The following is a 24229-nucleotide window of genomic DNA, read 5'->3' as shown; positions in this document are numbered from 1 at the left end:
GATGGTTTTCCACAGCCAGATAAAATGACTCACACCAATAATACTAATGTACAGCAGTGGAGGCTACTGAGGGGATGACGGCTCATAATAATGGCTGGAGCGAACAGAATGGCATTAAACACATGGAAACCATGTGTTTTGTATTTGATACCATTACTCTCCAGCTGTTACCAGGAGCCCATCCTCTCCAATTAACGAGCCACCATCCTGCTGAGTTTACATCTGCACTAGCCATCTTCATACTCAATATCTGCAGCTTCATCTGTAATATCTTAGGAAGCCAGTAGATGGCAGTGCAGCCTAAGAGCCCAGCCCCTGTTATCAGATATGGGCTTGTTTGACAGTGTAGGCAACTGCCTAATTACTGATCTACAAATCATAAATAACAACTTATTATTATTTGTAGAGTCAGTCAGTCACAATTTACATCATGGTTTTGACGCTCTAATACTTCCAATGACACCATTCATTCCTATGTAAAAACTCAATAGCGCATTGAAGCCAAATGAAAGCTGTTAAGATGGCGTCTCATAGAGACATAACATGCACAGTTCGAGTTACTCCAGGAAGTGACTTTGCAGGGTAGCTCAGTGCTGCCCCTCTCATTGTGTAACTCAAGTTGAAGGCCGACCGTGGGGCCCTGCAGGCTGCCATTAGCAACTAAATGATCCTTAACTTCTGTGTGCAAATTACAATTTATTTTAATTTTAGTTAAATAATTGGTTCAAGGACATAAGTCTGGTGTATAAGAAGCAATTATTGGTAACGTGATTGTCTTAGAATGTTTATTTTACTTAGATGAAGATTGGCCATGAAGATTTTTCCATTTACTATAATGGTGGCTCCTGTTTTCTGATAACGATGCCTGCAGTACCGCGGTCTACCTTGAACTGCCGTGGCTTCAATGAGAGGGGGCAAGCGTTCTCCACTGGGTAGCAGTAAAAGTTCACAGTTCCACACAGTTTACATACCTGTCCAATGAGTAGTATCCAAGGATGTATATAAACCCTGAATTGACGATGCTATGTATTGGCCATTGAGAGGCTTTGAAGCCACCGGTCGACATATTGGCACTAGGGTTGGGCCGATAAATGATTAAATCGAATATCGTGATATTTGACATTGACGATACATTGTGACTCGCAAAACGATATATCATGATGTGCAACACTATACTCTATTTGAACTTTTCAATTCAAAACAGTGCAGTTTTATCAGTTCGGCTGTATCAATATGTTGAAAAGTAAGTCTAAATGAATTAAATAAGCCTTATGTTTTGCCATACTAAGGTTATTTAATTAAAATGCGACGTCGTAAATCGTAAATAAGCACAAATTGCAGTCTGTAATTATCTAGTCGTTAACTGTGCGAACCGATTCCGATTATTTAAAAATTATTTTCTCCCCAATTTCGTGATATCCAATTGTCCCATCGCTGTAACTCCTTTACGGATCTGTTGCTTTTAAAAAACAAACAAAAACAAACGAAGGAAGCTGAGAGTTCATGGGAGATGGTTTTCCACAGCCAGATAAAATGACACCAATAATACTAATGTACAGCAGTGGAGGCTGCTGAGAGGAGAACGGCTCATAATAATGTCTGGAACGGAGCGAACGGAATGGCATCAATCACATGGAAACCATGTGTTTTGTATTTGATACCATTCCACCCATTCCTCTCCAGCCGTTACCAGGAGCCTGTCCACACCAATTAAGGCGCCACCATCCTCCTGTGATGTAAACTCATCAAAAAAAGAAACGTCCTCTCACTGTCAACTGTGTTTATGTTCAGCAAACTTAACATGTGTAAATATTTGTATGAACATTACAAGATTCAACAACTGAGACATAATCTGAACAAGTTCCACAGATATGTGAGTAACAGAAATGGAATAATGTGTTCCTGAACAAAGGGGAGGGGGGGTCAAAATCAGAATTAACAGTCAGTATCTGGTGTGGCCACCAGCTGCATTAAGTACTGCAGTGCATCACCTCCTCATGGACTGCACCAGATTTGCCAGTTCTTGCTGTGAGATGTTACCCCACTCTTCCACCAAGGCACCTGCAAGTTCCCGGACATTTCTGGGGCGAATGGCCCTAGCCCTCACCCTCCAATCCAACAGGTCCCAAACATGCTCAATTTGGATTGAGATCCGGGCTCTTCGCTGTCCATGGCAGAACACTGACATTCCTGTCTTGCAGAAAATCAAGCACAGAACGAGAAGTATGGCTAGTGGCATTGTCATGCTGGAGGGTCATGTCAGGATGAGCCTGCAGGAAGGGTACCACATGAGGGAGGAGGATGTCTTCCCTGTAACACACAGCGTTGAGATTGCCTGCAATGACAACAAGCTCAGTCCGATGATGCTGTGACACACCGCCTCAGACCATGACGGACCCTCCACCTCCAAATCGATCCAGCTCCAGAGTACAGGCCTCAGTGTAACGCTCATTCCTTCGACGATAAACGCAAATCTGACCATCAACCCTGGTGAGACAAAACCGCGACTCATCAGTGAAGAGCACTTTTTGTCAGTCCTGTCTGGTCCAGTGACGGTGGGTTTGTGCCCATAGGTGTTGGTAAAATTATGATTAAATGACTGAACAAATAATTTTAAATGGAACTGTAACTAAGTAAACTTATACTCTGTTTTATTATATCTGATTAACAATATGAGTTCATAAGATGTGATTGTGTGACACAGACAAGGAGTAATTAAAGTTAATGAACACCATTCCAATTAGGAAGAAAGAAGTGGACTGTGTAAACAGATGTCGTTGTTAACCTATGGTTGAACCGACTAAACTTAGCTCTGGGGTGTTTAAGATAAGACAGTGAGTGCATTCCTAGGTTTTCTGTTAATTAGAACTGTCAGCTAAGGGGTGATCGATAATGTTGAGGGGTCAAAAGTTACCTCACTTTGTCCCTGTCGAGAGGAGGGGTTTCTGTTAAGCAATGAAATGACGTCATGTTTTGTATATAAACTGTTGCTCGTGGTGGCAGCGCGCTCCGAGAATAAATTCTGTTACCTATTATTGAAAAGACTGGTCTCTGTCTATTTTATGCAAACAAGAATCTTACAAATTCTCATAAAATAGATGAAGGGTTTTCAATTAATGAAAACACATTTGAATCATTAAATTACAGTAACAATAGGTGACGTCCAGCCTTTTGCGGACAGTCTGACCACTGCTGGAAGGATTATGCGTTCCTGGTGTAACTCGGGCAGTTGTTGTTGCCATCCTGTACCTGTCCTGCAGGTATGATGTTCGGATGTACCGATCCTGTGCAGGTGTTGTTACACGTGGTCTGCCACTGCGAGGACGATCAGCTGTCCGTCCTGTCTCCCTGTAGCGCTGTCTTAGGCGTCTCACAGTACGGGCATTGCAATTTATTGCCCTGGCTACATCTGTATGTCTCCTTGCAGCATGCCTAAGGCACGTTCACACAGATGAGCAGGGACCCTGGGCATCTTTCTTTTTGGTGTTTTTCAGAGTCAGTAGAAAGGCCTCTTTAGTGTCCTAAGTTTTCATAACTGTGACCTTAATTGCCTACCGTCTAACAGACTGTTAGTGTCGACAGTTCCACAGGTGCATGTTCATTACTTGTTTATGGTTCATTGAACAAGCATGGGAAACAGTGTTTAAACCCTTTACAATGAAGATCTGTGAAGTTATTTTTACTAATTATCTTTGAAAGACAGGGTCCTGAAAAAGGGACCTTTTCTTCCGCTGAGTTTACATCTGCACTAGCCATCTTCATACTCAATATCTACAACTTCACCTGTAAAATCTTAGGAAGCCAGTAGATGTCAGTGCAGCCTAAGAGCCCAGCCTCTGTTATCAGCTACGGGCTTATTCGACAGTGCAGGCATCAGCCTAATGACTGATATACAAATCACTTTGCATCATAAATAACAACTCATTGGGAGAGGCGAACGTCGAGAGCCATGCATCCTCTGAAACACGTCCCTTCCAAGTGCTTCTTGACACACTGCTCGCTTAACCCAGAAGCCAGCCGCACCAATTTCAGTTTATGACAAAACAAGCAGTTTAGAGAATCATTGACCATCTAAACCTCTGTGAAATAACTTTTCAATCACCAGCAATGTTGTATTTCCAGATGTTTGAAGTTGTTGTACAAAACCGAATGTAAAAGATAAAAAACTAAACTTAAGAACGGGAAGCATAGACATAGAGCACATAGAACATATCTATCGCTTCTTATATTTGCCTTTGAGTGACTGATCTTTAGCATTTCTATGTGAATTGGTCGGGTCGCCTAAAAAGTCGCCTAAAAAGTTACACATTTCAGCTTTTAAAGCTTTTTTTAATACATTTTTTATTTTTATGTTTAGCTCATATAATATTTTAAAGTATGCATTAACCTCTACGGGATTGGTGCCCCCGCCATGGGACAACTGAGCTAATGTGATTAGCATGACTATTGTTTGAGGAGAGTGCACAGTTATGTACTTAAAAATGTATCAATAAACCAATTTGGTACATTTGGGCAGACTTGATACAACATTTTGACCAGTAATGGTTCATTGGATCAATCTAAGACGTTGCACATACAGAAACAGACGCCTCACAAGTCCTCAACTGGCAGCTTCATTAAATAGTACCCGTAAAACACCAGTCTCGATGTTAACTGTGAAGAGGCTTCTCCAGGATGCTGGCCTTCACGGCAGAGTTGCAAAGGAATAGCCATATCTCAGACTGGCCAATAAAAATAACAGATTAAGATGGGCTAAAGAACACAGACACTGGACAGAGGAATCTGCCTAGAAGGCCAGCATCCCGGAGTCGCCTCTTCACTATTGACGTTGAGACTGGTGTTTTGCAGGTACTATTTAATGAACCTGCCAGTTGAGTACTTGAGGTGCCTGTTTCTCAAACTAGACACACAAATGTACTTGTCCTCTTGCTCAGTTGTGCACCGGGGCCTCCCAATCCTCTTTCTATTCTGGTTAGGGCCAGTTTGCACTGTTCTGTGAAGGAAGTAGTACACAGCGTTGCACGAGATCTTCAGTTTCTTGGCAATTTCTTGCATGGAATAGCTTTAATTTCTCAGAACAAGAATAGCCTGAGTTTCATAAGAAAGTGCTTAATTCTCAAGTACCCAATTTTCATACTTGAGTAAAAGTAAAGATACTTTAATAGGAAATTACTTAAAAGTGAAATTCACCCAGTAAAATACTACTTGTGTAAAAATGTAAAAGTATTTGGTTTTAAGTATCGAAAGTAAAAGTATAAATAATTTCAAATTCCTTATATTAAGCAGACCAGATGGCACAATTGTTAATGCTTTTCTAATTTTCAGATAGTCAGGGGCACACTCTAATCCTCAGACATCATTCAGAAACATAGCATTTAGTGAGTCTGCCAGATCAGAGGTAGTAGAGATGACCTGGGATTTTCTCTTGATAAGTGTGTGAATTGGACCATTTCTGTCTTGCTAAGCATTCAAAATGAGTACTTTTGGGTGTCAGGGAAAATGTATTGAGTAAAATTTTCTTTAAGAATGTAATACAGTAAAAGTAGTAAAAAAATATAAATAAAGTACAGATACCCCAAAAAACTACTTAAGTACTTTACACCACTGCCATCTGCCCTGGCCTGTCTCCCCCTGTCTGGTACAGGTACTCCTGCTGTGCACTCCCCTCTCTCCTGAGCTTTCACTTGCCTCCAGCACACACGCAGTGTTGGGCGAGTGACTTTGAAGTTACAATGGCTAGCCCCAAGTTGTTATTTTTCTCTTGTGCTTTATGCTATTTGCCTCATGACTCCTGTGGGGTTTGTTAACTATGAATTTGCTTATTTACCCAACTGTGGGACAGACTGTTTGTTCCCATACTCGGAACTCTGACTCACTATTGGTTACACGGAATCTTGGTCTCCCAAACTATTCTAACCAACTCTCGCCGGCTTTGTATTCATGCTACCTGATGGAGTTGCTGTACAATATGATCTTGTTGCCATCGAATGCACATTCAAATGTTATAAATCAACACTGCAGAGCTCCCCCTGTCTTCTGCCGTGCCCTGATTGTATTACTGCTGATTATATCTGGAAATGTGCATGTACACCTTTGCCCATCTACTGTTGCTAGCCCCAATTCTGATTTGAGTTCTCATATTTGGGGTGGCAGGTAGCCTAGTGGTTAGAGCGTTGGACTAGTAACTGAAAGGATGCAAGATCGAATCCCTGAGCTGACAAGGTAAAAATATGTCATTCTGCCTCTGAACAAGGCAGTTAACCCAGTTTTCCTAGGCCGTCATTGAAAATAAGAATTTGTACTTAACTGACTTGCCTAGTTAAATAAAGGTAAAAAATAATTTTCAAAAAAGAATAATAAAATCTGCTTCACTGATTTCTGCTCGCATAAAAGCCTGGGTTTTCTGCATGTTAACACTAGAAGCTTATTACCTAAAATGGATCAATTGAAAGTGTGGGTTCACAGATCCAATCCAGATGTTTTGGTCATTACTGAGATGTGGTTAAGAAAGAGTGTTTTGAACACCTGATTATAACCTTTTTAGGCAAGACTGATCTTCCAAAGGTGGTGGAGTGGCAATCTTTACCAATGAACACCTTCAGTGCTCGGTTGTCTCCACCAAGTCTGTTCCCAAACAATTTGATTTGCTGGTTTTACGCATTGAACTTTCAAGTAACTCTTTGTTGACTGCTGGGTGTTATCGGCCACCTTCAGCAGCGGCCTGTACCTTTATATGCCCTAAGCTCTCTCCTGGCCCCTTATACGAAGTCTGAATTTGGCCTGCTAGGTGACTTAAACTGGGACATGCTTAAACCACCTGACCAAGTCCTAAAGCAATTAGACTCCCTAAATCTTTCTCAGATTATTACCAATCCCACAAGACACCCAGAAAAGGCTACTCTTCTTGATGTTATCCTTACAAATAATCTTGATAGGTATTAGTCTGGTGTTTTCTGTAATGACCTTAGTGATCACTGTTTTACAGCCTGTGTTCGTAATGGATGCTCAGTGAAACAACCTGTCCTGATTTGTCATAGACGCTTGCTAAAAAACTTTAATGACCTGGCCTCTTGAAATTGGTATAGAATCAGCTTGATCCTCTGAAGACACTTGGATCTTCTTTTTTGATATTTTCAGTGGTATTGTTAACAAATATGCTACAATAAAGAAAATGATAATTAAAAACCGGTTCAGTCCCTGGTTCGACCGGGATCGGGCAGTTACTCCACCTCAAGAATTCCATTTGGCAAATCGCTAGGCCATATGCATACTTGTTCAGGCAAATTGGAAATAAGTGCACTCAGGCTATACTGAAGGTCAAAATTAGTTACTTTAAGGACAGTTCTCTCTCTGTGGGTCTAACCCCAAGAAGTTCTGGAAAACGGTTAAAGACCTGGAGAATAAACCCTCCTACTCACAGCTACCCATGTCCCTTAATGTTGACAATGTGGTTGTTACTGACTAGGAGCACATGGCTGAGCTTTAATCACCACATAATTAAGTCAACATTCCTATTTGACTCTGCCTTGCCCGTCCAACATTTCCTCATCTCCCACCCCTTCTAATGTTACTATCCCCGATGCTCCTCCCTATTTTTCCCCTGCCAGGCTACAAAGTTTCTCCCTGCAGGTGGTCACTGAGTCTGAAGTGCTAAAGGAGCTCCTTAAACTTGACCCACGTAAAACTTGATCCGTTCTTCTTTAAGGTTGCTGCCCCTGTCATCGCTAAACCTATCTCTGACTTTTTTAACCTGTCTCTCCTCTCTGGGGAGGTTCCCATTGCTTGGAAGGCAGCCACAGTGCGTCCTTTTATTTAAAGGGGGAGATCAAGCTGATCCTAACTGTTACAGGCCCATTTCTATTTTGCCCTGCTTATCAAAAGTGTTGGAAAAACTTGTCAATAATCAACTGACTGGCATTCTTGGCGTCTGTAGTATGCAATCTGTTTTCCGCTCAGGTTATGGATGTGTCACTGCAACTTTAAAGGTCCTCAGTGATGTCACCATTGCCCTTGGTTCTAAGCAATGTTGTGTTGCTATTTTATTGACTTGGCCAAAGCTTTTGATATTGTAGACCATTCCATTCTTGTGGGCCGGCTAAGGAGTATTGGTGTCTCTGAGGGGTCTTTGGCCTGGTTTGCTAACTACCTCTGAGAGTGTAGTGTATAAAGTCAGAACTTCTGCTGTCTCAGCCACTGCCTGTCACCAAAGGAGTACCCCAAGGCTCGATCCTGTCCCATGCTCTTCTCAATTCACATCAACAACATAGCTCAAGCATTACACGGAACCCAAACCGTCTGCGCGCTTTCGCCATTGTGCACTATCGTGCATAAATGTGTTTTGTCCCCCTACACCAAACGCGATCATGACACGCAGCTTAAAATATCAAAACAAACTCTGAACCAATGACATTCCTTTGGGCACAGGTCGAAAAGCATTAAACATGTATGGAAATTTAGCTCGTTAGCTTGCACTTGCTAGCTAATTTGTCCTATTTAGCTAGCTTGCTGTTGCTAGCTAATTTGTGCTGGGATATAAAGATTGAGTTGTTATTTTACCTGAAATGCACAAGGTCTTCTACTCCGACAATTAATCCACACACAAAACAGCCAACCGAATCGTTTCTAGTCATCTCTCCTCCTTCCAGGCTTTTTCATCTTTGAATTTATGGTGATCGGCATCTACACTTTCATAGTATTACCACGACAACCGGCAAAACAGTTAGTCTTTCAACCACCCACGTGGGGGTAACCAATGAGCAGATGGCACGTGGGTATCTGCTTCCATAAACCAACGAGGAGATGGGAGAGGCAGGACTTGCAGCGAGATCTTCGTCAGAAATAGGAGTTTTATTTTAGCCCTTGACTTCGCAGATGCTCGTTGGTGCGCGCAATAATTGAATAACATGGATCTCTAAATTTAATTTGCGACGCACGCGACGTGTCCAGTCAGCATGTTAGGAAGCTCTCTCATCCATTTATATGCAGATGATAGTCTTATACTCAGCTGGCCCCTCGCCGCATCTTGTGTTAAATGCTCTACAACAAAGCTTTCTTAGTATCCAACAAGCTTTCTCTGCACATAACCTTGTTCTGAACACCTCCAAAACAAAGGTTATGTGGTTTGTTAAGAAGAAAGCCCCTCTCCCCACCAGTGTGATTACTACCTCTGAGGGTTTAGGGCTTGAGGTAGTCACCTCATACAAGTACTTGGGAGTATGGCTAGATGGTGGGATTCTGGCTCCCGAGTGGCACAGCGGTCTAAGGCACTGCATCTCAGTGCAAGAAGCATCACTACAGACCCTGGTTTGATTCCAGGCTGTATCACAACCGGCCGTGATTGGGAGTCCCATAGGGTGGTGCACAATTGGCCCACCATTGTCCGGGTTAGGGTTTGGCTGAGGTAGGCTGTTATTGTAAATACAAATTTGTTCTTAACTGACATGCCTAGTTAAATTTAAGGTTGAATAAAAAAATATTTTTGAAAAATAGTACACTGTCCTTCTTCCAGCACATATCAAAGCTGCAGGCTAAGGTTACATCTAGATTTGATTTCCTCTAATCGCTCCTCTTTCACCCCAGCTGCCAAACTAACCCTGATTCAGATGACCATCCTATCCATGCTAGACTATGGAGACGTAATTTATAGATCGGCAGGTAATGGTGCTCTCGAGCAGCTAGATGTTCTTTACCATTCGGCCATCAGATTTCCACCAATGCTCCTTATAGGACACATCACTGCACTCTATACTACTCTGTAAACTGGTCATCTCTTTATACCCGTCACAAGACCCACTGGTTGATACTTTATTTATAAAACCCTCTTAGAATTTGTTCTTAACCGACTTGCCTAGTTAAATTAAATAAAAAATAGTGTATATTTAAGTCATTGGTAGTATCCAGTAGCCTATGGCGTGTAGCTAGTGAGATTTAGATTTGGTGGTTGAATAATTCATGTAGTAGTTTGAGCATTTTTTAAAAAGATTTTACCATATTGAGATGAGCCTAAACAGATGACCAATGACAATCTTACTTAATCGTACACTTTGAACCTCCATTTCCTCTGTCCAATCTCATTAAGGTTTGAGTGTTGCCTACATTTTACTGCTCTCTTCTGTCATTTAACTACAGAGAGGAAGAAAATGCATGCTTTGAATAATTCTGCTGGCAGTACTTCATTAGAAAAAGTAACTGGACAAGAGTCATTAGTTGTAGTCATTTGTGTTGACTTGGAAATCACTCTACTAAGCAACAAGGCTCAACCCCCCCCCCGTCGTCGTCTCTCTCTCTCACTTGCTCTCTCTTTGAGCAAACAATATATACCCAACACAAATTAGTTGCTTTGTGCCAATTGAGAATCCAACAAAGATGCAACACTAAGTGAAATGTCATTAGTGCATGGGTGGGGGGAAAGAACAGACACTTTTGCCTCTTCAGAAGTCTTCAAGAGGTCGCCATGGTGACTGAGCTGCCTGTCAATTCCAATCCTTGCCATTGAGGGGCAGCATTGATCGACAGGTGGACCAAGGGGAAAAGTAGAGTTTGGCAGCAAGCAGAGGGTTAATGCTTTTAAGTTAAAAGTTTTACTGCCTGTCTCTTTGTCTCAGATTGTGTATCAGGCTGAGTAGCTGTTAAAACCCACCAGGATTTTGCATTGCTCACTCTCTCAGCAACTGTAGCCTTGAGGTTATTAAAGACACATCAGCTTCAAACGGTCCATGGTAGAACACAGTGTTCAGCTCCAGCATTGGTACTAGTTAGTGTGCCACTTCTTTTTCCACATAAGCCTAATTTTTCACTTGGAACCTCTTGCAGAGTAGCGGTTGAAGGCTATGTTGAGGTGTGTGTGTGTGGTGGGATTCTGGATGGATCTACAGGAGATGTTGGTCTCTCTCTGACTTGTAAAATGATTATAGAGCTGCGCTGTTTTGGAGGGGTGAGGCAGGGTAAGGGTGGTGAGCAGAGTTGAGGGACAGCTCTAATTAGATTACTGTAACCCCCATACGTGGGGCCACCTCACACCTGGTGGTCCTTGCACCCCATCCCAACGCTGAGGCAGGGCCAGTTCACTGGGGAGAGGATTTGGACTGCGGGGACTGAGCTTTTGTTTGGGCAGAGGTGGGAGAGCTGCCCCAACTCAAAGACCATGTCGAGGGGAGGGCTCTCAAATCCTCAAATCCTCTCTAAATCTTTTGTCATTTATACAGGGATTTATTTGTCATTAAAGAACAATCATGGTATCAGAGCAGCATCAAGTAGCATAATTGCGTTTAAGAATATTTTTTATTTATTATAGAAATATTGTTGCACTGGGTATTGATATATTTTCCAAACTGGGGCTATATATTTGGTTACATCCACTGAATATGGTAAATTGGACATCACCAACTGCACTTGTGCTGCCAGTCAGGCCCATAGTAAACTAATTGCAATACATTTGTCAACACAAGTCGCTGAACGAAGATTCCCCCTCTCTCTCTTCTGTTGACTTAACTCTGTGTATTTCCCCCAGTAGCTAGCTACCGACAGCTCCTGTCAGGCTGCTCATTCCATTACTGAGAGACCGTTGCTAGCCCCCTCACCATGGTTTCCTCCAACCCCGGCGACCATGTTGGTTTTTGCCCTCCCCTTTGGAGTTAAGCCCCCATGTTCAGGCTTGTTAAGTCTCTCTTTAGCACAAGACAACTTTCTCCCCCCTCACTCACAATGGAGCTGACCTCTGGAGCACATATCAGCTGGACATTACCCTTCCACTGCAGCGGTTGTTTTCTGCTCTACTTTAGCATTTATTAGGTTGAAGTGGGAGGAGAAATAGGAGGAAGATCCTAAAAATTGTCAGACTCCAGCCACCCAAGTCATAGACTCTTCTGTCTGCTACCACACAGCAAGCAGTACCGGATAGCCAAGTCTGGGACCAAAACAGCTTCTTTAACAGCTTCTAGCCCCAAGTCACATGATTGCGGAAAAGTGAATCAAATGGCTACCAGGACTATTTACATTGACCCCCGTATTTTATTTGTATTTATTCTTATTTTTTGCACTGACTCTCTTGCACAGGCTTGATGTACACTCACTGGATTCTAACCACCCTGTCACACATACTACACTGACACTCCAACACGCACACATATTGATGACACAAACGCTTATGCTACTCTCTGTTTATCTATGCATAGTCACTTTACCCCTACCTGTACAGTGCATTCGGAAAGTATTCAGACCCGTTGACTTTTCCCACATTTTGTTACGTTACAGCCTTATTCTAAAATGAGTTCAATTGTTTGTTTTCCTCATCAATCTACACACAATACCCCATAATGACAAATCAAAAACAAGTTTCTTAGGTTTTTTGCAAAAGTATATATATTTTTAAAACATCACGTTTACAGTATGCAGACCCTTTGCTCAGTACTTTGTTGAAGCACCTTTGGCAGCGATTTCAACTTCGAGACTTCTTGGGTATGACGCTACAAGCTTGGTACACCTGTGTTTGGGGACTTTCTCCCATTCTTCTCTGCAGATTCTCTCCGGTTGGACAGGGAGCGTCACTGCACAGCTATATTCAGGTCTCTCCAGAGATGTTAGATTGGGTTCAAGTCTGGGCTCTGGCTGGGCCACTCAAGGACATTCAGAGACTTGTCCCGAAACCACTCCTGCGTTGTCTTGGCTGTGTGCTTAGGGTCATTGTCCTGTTGGAAGGTGAACCTTCACTCCCAGTCTAAAGCCGTGAGGGCTCTGGAGAAGATTTTATCAAGGATCTCTCTGTACTTTGTTCCGTTCATCTTTCTCTCGATCCTGAATAGTCTCCCAGTCCCTGCCGCTGAAAAACATCCCCACAGCATGATGCTGTCACCACCATGCTTCACCACAGGGGTGGTGCCAGGTTTCTTCCAGATGTGACGCTTGGCATTCTGGCCAAAGAGTTTTAAATCTTGGTTTCATCAGACCCGAGAATCTCGTTTCTCATAGTCAGAGTCCTTTAGGTGCCTTTTGGTCAACTCCAAGCGGGCTGTCAAGTGCCTTTTTTTACTGAGGAGTGACTTCTGTCTGGTCACTCTACCATAAAGGCCTGATTAGTGGAGTGCTGCAGAGATGGTTATCCTTCTGGAAGGTTCTCTCATCTCCACAGAGGACATCTGGAGCTCTGTCAGAGTGACCATTGGGTTCTTGGTCACCTTCCTGACCATGGCCCTTCTCCCCCGATTGCTCAGTTTGGCCGGGCGGCCAGCTCTAGGAAGAGTTGGTGATTCCAAACTTCTTCCATTTAAGAATGATGGAGGCCACTGCGTTCTTGGGAGCTTCAATGCTGCAGAAATGTTTTGGTACCCTTCCCCAGATCTGTGCCTCGACACAATCCTGTCTCAAAGCTCTACGGACAATTCCTTCGACCTCATGGCTTAGTTTTTGCTCTGACATGCACTGTCATCTGTGGGACCTTTATACATACAGGTGTGTACCTTTCCAAAGCACATCTAGTCAATTGAATTTACCACAGGTGGACTCCAAGTTTTAGAAGCATCTCAAGGATGATCAATGGAAACAGGATGCACCTGAGCTCAATTTGGAGTCTCATAGCAAAGGATTTGAATACTTCTGTAACTTTATACAACTTTATTTTAAATATAAAGTTGCAAAACTTTCTGGGGTATTCTGTGTAGATTGAGGAAATGTTTTTATTTAATCCATAATAGAATAAGGCTGTAGCATAACAAAATGTGGAAAATATTACCTCAACTAACCCGTACACCTGCACATTGACTCTGTACCGGTACCCCTTGTATCTAGCCTTATTGTTATTGTGTTACTATTTTCCTTTAGTTTATTTAGCAACATTTTATTAATATTTTCTAACTCTGGATTGTTGGTTAAGGGCTCTCAAGTAAGCATTTCACGGTAAGGTTCTATTCGGAACATGTGACATACAGTTTGTTTTATTTGATTCATACTTAACTTCAGATTCAACCATTTCTTAAACCCTTACACTGGTGGGAATTGGCCTATATGGATGGGGCTAAATTGAAATGTTTCTTACAGAAGAAATATGGAAACATGCATGAACATGGTAGCAATTAAAAGGGAACCGTTTCGATATTATTGGAAAATGATTAAAGGTGAGGACACAACAGTTCACCTGATACAAGATTGAATCCAAGCATTACACTGTTGATTTTATGTGCATTTGACATTTTATTGTAGTTTTTGCCACATTTGATGACAACGAAATCTGAAAATACTCTGGATACATTCAGTAACATAATATTATTGGACAATGTTTGGTAGGTCCATCATAAGACAAACAAATGACTAGGGTTTGAGTGAGAGGAGTAACTTGTGTTTCCAAGTGGCCACACACCTCGTGTGCACAGTTCCTAAGTAATTTCAATGTACTTTTATGACTCAAAGAAGAGTCTTCAACTATAAAGTGCTTTCCTAGCTGTGTTGTTGTGGAACTATAGCAAGCACACTTGTAGTTGTTTGGTTTGGAACACAACCCTGCATCCACAATTACTTTTGTTTACACAATCCAAAAACAGTCCCTTGTAAATCACAATCTGGGTCAGGTGGGCATCATTTGAAGGCATGTTCTATTGCCAACATGACTCGCTAAATTATAAAATACGATCTTAGTCTTGGGCTTTCACAAGGCAATTCAAATCAAATGTTATTGTTCACCTACACATATTTAGCAGATGTTATTGCAGGTGTGGCGAAATGCTTGATTGTTCAGGACAACCCAGGGTATAACGCCATGTCATCTTGTAACTACATCAAACATAGTGATCATAAACGTTGACGCTAGAGGTCGACCGATTATGATTTTTCAACGCCAATACCGATTTACTGGAGTACCAAAAAAAGCCGATACCGATTAATCGGACAATTTAAGAAATATATATATATTTGTAGTAAGGACAATTACAACAGTACTGAATTAACACTTTTATTTTAACTTAATATAATACATAAATTAAATCCATTTATTCTGAAATAAATAATGAAACATGTTCAATTTGGTTTAAAAAATGAGAAGAAAATAAAAGTGCAATATGTGCCATGTAAAAAAAACAGCTCATGTTTAAGTTGCTTGCTCAGAACATGTTATGTCATAATTATGTAAAATTCTGGCAAATGACTGTCTTTGTTAGGAAGAAATGGTCTTCATACAGTTCGCAACGAGCCAGGCGGCCCAAACTGCTGCATATACCCCGACTCTGCTTGCACAGAACGCAAGAGAAGTGTTACAATTTCCTAGTTAATATTGCCTGCTAACATGAATTTCGTTTAACTAAATATGCAGGTTTAAAAATATATACTTGTGTATTGATTTTAAGAAAGGCATTGATGTACAACTGTACATCAATGCCTTTCTTAAAATCAACACACAAGTATATATTAGGTACATTAGTGCAACGATTGCGCTTTTGTTAAAACATCACCTGTTTGGCGAAGTAGTCTGTGATTTGATTATAAATCAATTATATGCAACGCAGGACAGGCTAGTTAAACTAGTAATATCATGAACCATGTGTAATTAACCAGTGATTATGTTAAGATGGATTGTTTTTTTGTATAAGATAAGTTTAATGCTAGCTCGCATCTTACCGTGGCTCCTTTTTGCACTCGCGTGCCATGCAGTCTCCTCGTGGATTGCAATGTAATCGACCATAATCGGCATCCACAAATGCAGATTTACTGATTGTTATGAAAACTTGAAATTTGCCCTAATTAATCGGCCATGCCGATTTAATCAGTCAACCTCTAGTTGAGACTATATATGACATGAGATTTATGATATGGAAATGTGAAGTACAGATTTTGGGGGGTGTTTTGCTTGCTGGTATGACATCAAAGCGGCGGCAGCGTCTTGCTGTGCGAGGTGCTCAAGTTCAGAATGTCTGTTAGTCAAAACTCATACAGCGCGGTGACCGAGACCCTGAGCTCTGACTTCATTTATAGCATGTTACTGTTCAGCCACTGTGTTTCTATTTGGGTGCTTATCAGTGCCCAGATCTGCCATTTTCAACCTGTATACTGGTGCGGGTGTAAAGGGCTACCTATTGAATGGATAGGCTATCCATTAAATAGTTACGAAAGTTAGGCCTAGTTAACCATTTTCAGGAATTAAGCTCATATGATCACACTATCTATACATGTTTTCTGCTTGCTAAATTCGCTTACCTATTCATCCTGTTCCTCTTCTAGAGCAGGATCATGTGGGTTTAGATCCGCTATCAGGCATGTTGAGGTGAGTTATGGTTCTAATTAACCCATTTTTCTGTTCACAAGGTTGCTATGTGTGGGACAAGACCAATGAAACATTCAGTCCACTGCTTCATTTGTCCCCAATCATTCCACCTAAAAGAAGCCTGCCCTTCACCTTCATTATGACTCTGGAATGCCCCTTTGCACAAAATGGGCAAACAACATCCGAACACACACTCTCATTGCTGTTTCTTACTTGCTGCATTAACTCTCTCTTGAAGACTACTGTTATACTGTGGCTCATGCCAGGACTGAGTGGACTAGCCAGTAACCATGCACCATCTGTGTGGGACCTTAACCAGTGCAGTGATTTATTGGTCCTACTCAGCAGTGTCTTTTTGGGGGGATTAAATACTCCCCCCCCCCCCACCTGAGCTTTTTAATAGAACTGCAGGAACATGCATGAAAGCAGTGGTGATGTGGGGACTTCAGCCTTTCAGGACAAGATGCCACTGGTCTGGTGGTTAAAAAGATGAAATGTCCAGAAAATGAGCTCATAGTTTTCTTGGCTAAAAAAATGATTTGAAAGTCAAGTTGCTGTTCCTTTTTGATACGTTTGTCTTAGAGTTAAAGTTATGCTACAGATGTTTTATCATTTTAGCCAGTAGTTTTGAAAGTGGCGCTCAAGTCTAAACGGGTCACTGAAAATTCTGTATGTCATCCATTTCGTATGATATCTTACATCCTGAAAAAAAAATCTGTTACCAATTCCAATTGTACAACATGTTAAGAATTTGTAAGTGCTTAAGGTCCCGTTCAATATCTTTAAGAGTAGGCCTATTTCTTTTCTTCAAGAACACCAGCCGTAGATTGGCTACAATATGTTTTCTTTTACCATGTCGATGCTAGCTACCCACCATAGAGACACTTAGAACATCTCCCCCCTCCATCAGTCAGTAGCCTAAATGTTCTTATAGCTTTGTTGTGTATTGCATCAATGTCATGTGAACTGCTTACATTGAGACCCCCCATGTCACCACCTCCTGAGGCCGATAAGGAGCCCTAGTGAAAAGCCTGGTCTTATCTCCTCCCCATGCTCTGACGCTGGCCCTGCTTTATGGCTAGTAGCTCCTTTGTCTCCTCTCTTTCTTTCTCTCTCTCCCCTGATCACTCTCACTCACTCATTGCCCATGCAAGTTCTTTGAAGGCCCAGAAAAGGTTTGCAAAAGACACACACACACCCTCCTTTCTGTTCTCTTCTCCTTCGTTCCCTCCATATCATTTCTCTGCACCCCCTCTCATTTTCTCCTCTGTTTGAGGGGGCCTGGAAGGGGCATCCTCCTTTCTCTCCCATCTGGGTTTGTTGACACACAGTCAATCTAGGATTCTCTTTCACCCCTGTCCACCACCCCGCTTTTTACCCCCCCCCCCCCCCCCCCCCCCCCCCCCCTCACCCCACCTCTACTCGCCCCTCTCTTCTCTCTCAGAACATGAAAGCTGCCACAGCTGTGGACTGTATTAGCATAGCCGCTGAAGAGGGGGGTGCTAAATATATTACAGCCATTACCTTTTGTTTGAGCGGTGACAGTTTTTAAAACATTTCAGCTTTTCACTGGGCCAAGGGAGGGAGCACAAAGGAGCGCCACTATGATTCTGTTGAAACTGATTTTTAAATATGGGTCAGAAAGCTAGAGTAATTCAGAGGGAGTGGGTTCAGAGCGTGTAAAGCTGTGTGAAACCTGTTGGAGCTAAAAACAATTAAGTCGTTTATTATACAGTACCAGTCAAAAGTTTGAACACACCTACTCATTCAAGGGTTTTTCTTTATTTTTTACTATTTTCTACATTGTAGAATAATAGTGAAGACATCAAAACTATGAAATGACACGTGGAATCATGTAGTAACCAAAAAAGTGTTAAACAAATCTTAATAGATTTTAGATTCTTCAATGTAGCCACCCTTTGCCTTGATGACAGCTTTGCACACTCTTGGCATTCTCTCAACCAGCTTCACCTGGAATGCTTTCCCAACAGTCTTGAAGGAGTTCCCACATATGCTCAGTACTTGTTGGCTGCTTTTCCTTCACTCTGCGGTCCAACTCATCCCAAACCATCTCAATTGGGTTGAGGTCAGGTGATTGTGGAGGCCAGGCATAACTGATGTAGCACTCCATCACTCTCCTTCTTGGTCAAATAGCCCTTACACAGCCTGAAGGTGTGTTGGGTAATTGTCCTGTTGAAAAACAAATGATAGTCCCACTAAGCGCAAACCAGATAGGATGGCGTATTGCTGCAGAATGCTGTTAAGTGTGCCTTGAATTCAAAATAAATCACTGAAAAGTGTCACCAGCAAAGCACCCCACATCCGTTCACCTACTCTGCATCTCACAAAGACATGGAGGTTGGATCCAAAAATGTCAATTCAGACCAAAGGACAGATTTCCACCGGTCTAATCTCAGTTGCTCGTGTTTCTTGGCCCAAGCAAGTCTCTTCTTATTATTAGTCTCCTTTAGTAGTGGTTTCTTTGCAGCAATTTGACCATGAAGGCCTGATTCACACAGTCTCCTCTGAACAGTTGATGTTGAGATGTTTCTGTTACTTGAACTCTGAAGCATTTATTTGGGCTGCAATCTGAGGCTTATCACTAATGAATTTATCCTCTGCTGCAGCGATAACTCTGGGTCTTCCTTTCCTGTGGTGGTCCTAATGAGAGCCAGTTTCATCATAGAGCTTGACGTTTTTTTATTTTTTATTATTAAATCAATTTGACCCCCTTTTCGCCCCAATTTCGTGGTATCCAATTGTTAGTAATTACTATCTTGTCTCATCGCTACAACTACCGTACGGGCTCGGGAGAGACGAAGGTCGAAAGCCATGCGTCCTCCGAAACACAACCCAACCAAGCCGCACTGCTTCTTAACACAGCGCGCCTCCAACTCGGAAGCCAGCCGCACCAATGTGTCGGAGGAAACACCATTTCCTTGGTTAGCTCCCGGCCCGCCACAGGAGTCGCTGGTGCACGATGAGACAAGGATATCCCTACCGGCCAAACCCACCCTAACCCGGACGATGCTAGGTCAATTGTGCGTCGCCCCACGGACCACGGACCCCCGGTCGCGGCCGGCTGCGACAGAGCCTGGGCGCCAACCCAGAGTCTCTGGTGGCACAGCTAGCACTGCGATGCAGTGCCTTAGACCACTACGCCACCCGGGATGCCTGAGCTTGATGGTTTTTGCGACTGCACTTGAAGAACTTACAAAGTGACACTTTAACTTTTAACAAAGCACACCTGTTAATTGAAATGCATTCCAGGTGACTACCTCATGGTTCTGGTTTAGAGAATGGCAAGCTGTCAAGGCAGCTTTGCACAAAGAGTCTTTGAAGAATCTTAAATATAACAGTTTTATTTGTTTAACACTATTCTTTGGTTACTACATGATTCCATATGTATTATTTCATAGTTACAATTTAGAAAATATAAACATTTAAGAAACCCTTTAATAGAAAAAAAGGAATCAATGGATTAAGAAATATGTAACATTTCAAATAATAAGTGGCTGAACAAACAAGTGCATGATATTTCACCTAAATTCAGATTTTTTCCCCCCTAATTTCCAAACAAATCTTTTTCATCCAACACATCTCATAGTGGTAAAGACTTTTTGATTTTCAGATGAAAATGTGAGCTAGCTTCTGACTGAAGTGTCAAGAGACTGACATTTGGACGGTCCTGTATTTCCATTGGCAGGTGGAAATATGAGCAAGGCCAGATCCAGCTGGGACAAGAGGTCCCCCCAGGGGCCTGCCCTCACCAGGGTGACCCGTAGCTCCACCCCCCAGGCCTGGCACACAGAGCCGCCCCAGGACTCTGGGCCTGGCCCACATGGGACCCAGCAGAGGAAGCAGACAGACTCAGCCCTACCCCTGGCCCAGGACCTCAGTCAAATGAGCGTGAGTGGACAGGACACCTCACTACCACGGTAATTCCAGTTACATCAGTCATGAAGAATATTTTCAGTTATCCAGTTGGATGGATACTTGTACTTCTTGCATTTGGGAAGAACTGAATTGAAGATGTATTCTGCTCTCTATTCCATTTCACAGCAAATATCTTTTGTAAAATTAATAACATCAAAAGATTGGAGACTGTGGGGTCACAGATGTGACAATAAGATTGAATAATGATTTTCTAACTTTGTGTTGTTTCAGGAAAGGGAGGGTGTCTAAGGGCAGCAGTGGCCCCATCCAGGCGGGTCCGTCGTCCTCTGCCTCTAAGCCTACACAGAGCTCCCCCTCTGGGCCGGCAATGAATCCCTCTCCCCGGGGAGGCCTGGCTGCTGTGGCTCGACTGGTGAAACTGGGGCGCTGTAAGAACGTGGTGGTGGTGGCCGGTGCAGGCATCAGTACGGCCAGCGGTATCCCAGACTTTAGGTGGGGTTGTGGGTGCAAGTCCTATGGGTTCTAGAGTATACTTGCTCACTTTCTCTTGCTCTTGTTTTTGTCTCACTCCAATTTGTGTTTCTATCCTCCCTCCCACTAGGACCCCGGGCACAGGGCTGTATGCCAACTTGGCCAAGTACAACATCCCCTACCCGGAGGCCATCTTCAACATCGAGTACTTCTCCAACGACCCTCGGCCCTTCTTCTCCCTGGCCAAGGAGTTGTACCCAGGCAGCCACCGACCCAACTACATCCACTACTTCATCCACATGCTGCACCTCAAGGGCCTGCTGCTCCGCATGTACACCCAGAACATTGACGGCCTGGAGAAGAGTGGGTGTGGGGGGAGGGACTGGGTGGGTCTTTTGGGAAAGTGAATCTGCTCATGTCTAAGATTATAAGGGCACTTTTACTGAAACGTTGATTAATGTGCACTGTCCCTGTAAAAATAAAATAAACTAAACTAAACTAAAACATTAGTTATATTTGAAGTCTACTCGTCCTCCAATAAAATGTGTGGTAGAAAACAGAAAGAAAGCACAGAATTTCAGCATGCCTTTCATTGTGACAGAGCAGGGGAAACTTAAACAGGCAGTATCATCTCAAACAAATTACATTAAAGATGTGAGAAAGGACATCACAATCCATGTTAGTGAATGTTATTGACACTGACTCATCCTCTCCCCTTAACAGTAAGTGGCATCCCAGACGAGAAGCTGGTGGAGGCTCATGGAAGTTTTGCGACTGCTTCCTGTCACCTGTGCTACACCCCATTCCCTGCCCAGGAGGCCAAGGTAAACCAGGACAAAAGGTCACCAGCCCATGCCAATCACAGGTGGTCAGCAAAATATCAGAAATGAAAATAACTTAATTCACAAAACCCACAAAGAGATGGCAATAATAAGCCACCAGTTTGTAACACAGATGAATATGGACTTGAATCAGGGTTTGCTTTAAAGAATATTCAAGACATTCAAATGCAGGAGCTAAACAGCCTAAAGTAGTCCTGGTAAATCTTTGACCAACTTCTCTTGGATGACCGTCTCTTCCAGACTGCAATAATGAGTGACAAGGTCCCGGTCTGTACATTCTGCCAGGCCACGGTCAAACCGGACATAGTGTTCTTTGGAGAGGACCTTCCTGAGAAGTACTTCCTGCATTCTAAAGACTTCCCTAAAGCTGACCTGCTCATCATCATGGGCACGTCTTTACAGGTGAACCTCAAAACTGTTAAGCGGCTGCAGAAATGTTATATTGGCTACTGAAACCGTACCGCACCACACGGCCAACTACTCCACACTATTTGTCACTTGAGTTCAGTTTCCTAAAAGTGTTCATTCACTTTTTATTTTAGCTGATCATAACCAGATTACAAACTTAATAACAGTTGTGATGAAACAACACCATAAGACTTGAAAATAAGCACAAAATAGTGAACCAATGTCATAACATCAGCGTTCTTTCTATGGATCTGACTCACTGTCTCACATGTGGTTTCTGCCAGATTGAGCCCTTTGCCAGCCTGGTGAACACAGTGAGGTCCACGGTTCCGCGGCTGCTCCTGAACCGGGACGCAGTGGGTCCCTTTCAGAAGGTGCCCCTGAGGAGGGGCGACTACATAGAGCTGGGGGACCTGGTGGACACGGTCAGGAGGTTTGGTGAATTCCTAGGGTGGCATTCCGAGATCCAAGACCTGATGACCAGTCAGGAAAATGGGGTATGTACAATGCAACACTTTCTATATATATATATTCAGTTTAGGCCATTGTTATTCCTAGTGGCATCTGCTTAAAATATAGGCTGTTTGAACTAGCTTGCTCTCTCTTGGTTTGTCATGGGCTTAGATGAGTATTTTTATGTGTTGTGAACAAAACTGGTTGCGTCATTTCTCTGCAGACCATCCCTACTCTGGTAAGCAATGTTTCATCAGGAAGGGGCCGAGAAGGGCCTACCCAGACCAAAGCTACTGGCCTGGGGAGGAGAGGGGCATCAGAGCCCCGAGGAAGGTTGCCCCCTAAGTCCAGGCCAGGGGCCCGTGGCCCCACTAACGGCAGCAGTGAGAGCGACTCCGAGTCAGACAGCAAGAGCATAGTTTCATCCAGCCCAAGTAAATGAAACTGAACATATCCCCTGGCCCCCCCCCCCCCCAAAAATACACTCATTTCAATTGGTCGAGGAAATACTGGTAAAAGTTTGTGTCAGCGTCTGCTGACGTGTGCATGTGTATAGTATGAATGTTTCAAATCAATGCAAATTGACATTTTCAGCACTTAAGTGAACCTCTTCGTTGTTTGAAATGGCCGGCAAAGTGAGGATTCGGGGGTTTGTCTAAATGGGGTGGGGGGGGGTGTAAATGGGTATTCAGGCTTGGGGGAGGAGGGCAGGAACTTGGGCTTATGCCCAGTTTGTAGAGGACAGTGGTAAATTACCATGGGAGACGTGACCTCCCGAGTTTGCAGTGTCCCGCTGTGTGTGTTTTCAGACACCGCTGCCACTGAGTGGGGGGCTCCTTCCAAAACTCATAAATGTCTCTGCCCCTCAACAAAGGACCCAATATCTGTGTATGTGCGCATTTGAAACGTATGCAGAGTTTGCTCTGAGTGACAGGTTCCATGCTCTGTCAATGTTGGCCTAATGCAAGTATTCCATTTTGCACAAACTCATTGCACTGTTCTCCACAGGTCACTTGTACACCCGTCTATGCATTACCCCTCTGGGATTCAACACTTCACATTTTGAATTAAAGACCATTGAGCACTTGTATTTTCAGGACAAAAGATAAAATGATCCTTTTTTAAATGTTTTGACTTATGAATGGGCAGTTTCCTTTTTTCATCATCCTCATGAAAGGTTCAGAAGTTTCAACGCCAGGATAAGGGTTGTCCTTAATTCATATTTGTGGTTTTAACTGTGTACTTCATGTATTCCTTTTGGTTAGATTTATTTTGGACAGGACTGTATTGTTATTAATTGTACAAAAATACATATTTAATAATAAATTAAACTTAGCCTTTTGTCTTCTGTGTTGTATTCCACTAAAAATGCAAAGTCTTATCTCATGTCTATATCTGTGATTGGTACATAAAATACAATTCAGGATAGTTCATATGTAATAACTTTGAAAGAGGCCTGACATTTTTATATATATAAAAGCCACATTAAATATACATTTTTTTCCCCCTTCCAAACGGGAACCCAAGTGATCGTGTGTGTGCTCCATTGTTTTTTTGTGCGGAGGACAACTGACATTGCCTGACGACTCAACATGAATTCTTCCGCTAAATACTTTAGTCTGAGACTGCTATCATTGAAGTTGTTTGTAGTGACAACATTTTAGGGGTATTGTACAAAAAGTTATTGATTGGATCATCTCTAACCAATCAGAGTAGCATAGCCAATGACACATTTTCAAACCTCTGCTTTACCCACGTGTGTTCTCTCGCTGACCCAACCCAATCGGTTTCTGGGACCAATCAAAAGTTCTCTCCTAAAAACATCTTGGAAGTACTCTTGGTGCTTTCAAAACTGGGAATCATGTCCGTGTTCTTCAGGTCAGAAAGTCTGAGCTCTAGAAAGATGCCAGTTTCC

General features: G+C 42.8%; 1 protein-coding gene across 3 annotated transcripts in view; it reads left to right on the top strand.

The window, feature by feature from the left end:
* si:dkey-103i16.6 (uncharacterized protein LOC557125 homolog) overlaps positions 1-23655 on the top strand; it is a 28199-nt gene extending 4544 nt beyond the window's left edge. For 2 of the 3 annotated variants that reach the window (XM_029667749.2, XM_029667747.2), the window contains 7 exons: positions 19950-20181; positions 20411-20632; positions 20742-20974; positions 21335-21435; positions 21694-21855; positions 22146-22358; positions 22538-23655. In XM_029667749.2, coding sequence (XP_029523609.1) covers positions 19958-20181; positions 20411-20632; positions 20742-20974; positions 21335-21435; positions 21694-21855; positions 22146-22358; positions 22538-22756 — 1374 coding nt within the window. In that variant the 5' untranslated portion in view covers positions 19950-19957 and the 3' untranslated portion in view covers positions 22757-23655. Of the gene's footprint in view, positions 1-16200; positions 16244-19949; positions 20182-20410; positions 20633-20741; positions 20975-21334; positions 21436-21693; positions 21856-22145; positions 22359-22537 lie in introns of all 3 variants that reach the window. The other variant, XM_029667748.2, reaches the window with a different exon arrangement.
* Positions 23656-24229: the final 574 nt, after the last annotated feature.

This window comes from Oncorhynchus nerka, linkage group LG9a (genome assembly GCF_034236695.1).
Source record: "Oncorhynchus nerka isolate Pitt River linkage group LG9a, Oner_Uvic_2.0, whole genome shotgun sequence".
NCBI lineage: Eukaryota > Metazoa > Chordata > Actinopteri > Salmoniformes > Salmonidae > Oncorhynchus > Oncorhynchus nerka.
This window is presented reverse-complemented; position numbering and strand designations above follow the sequence as displayed.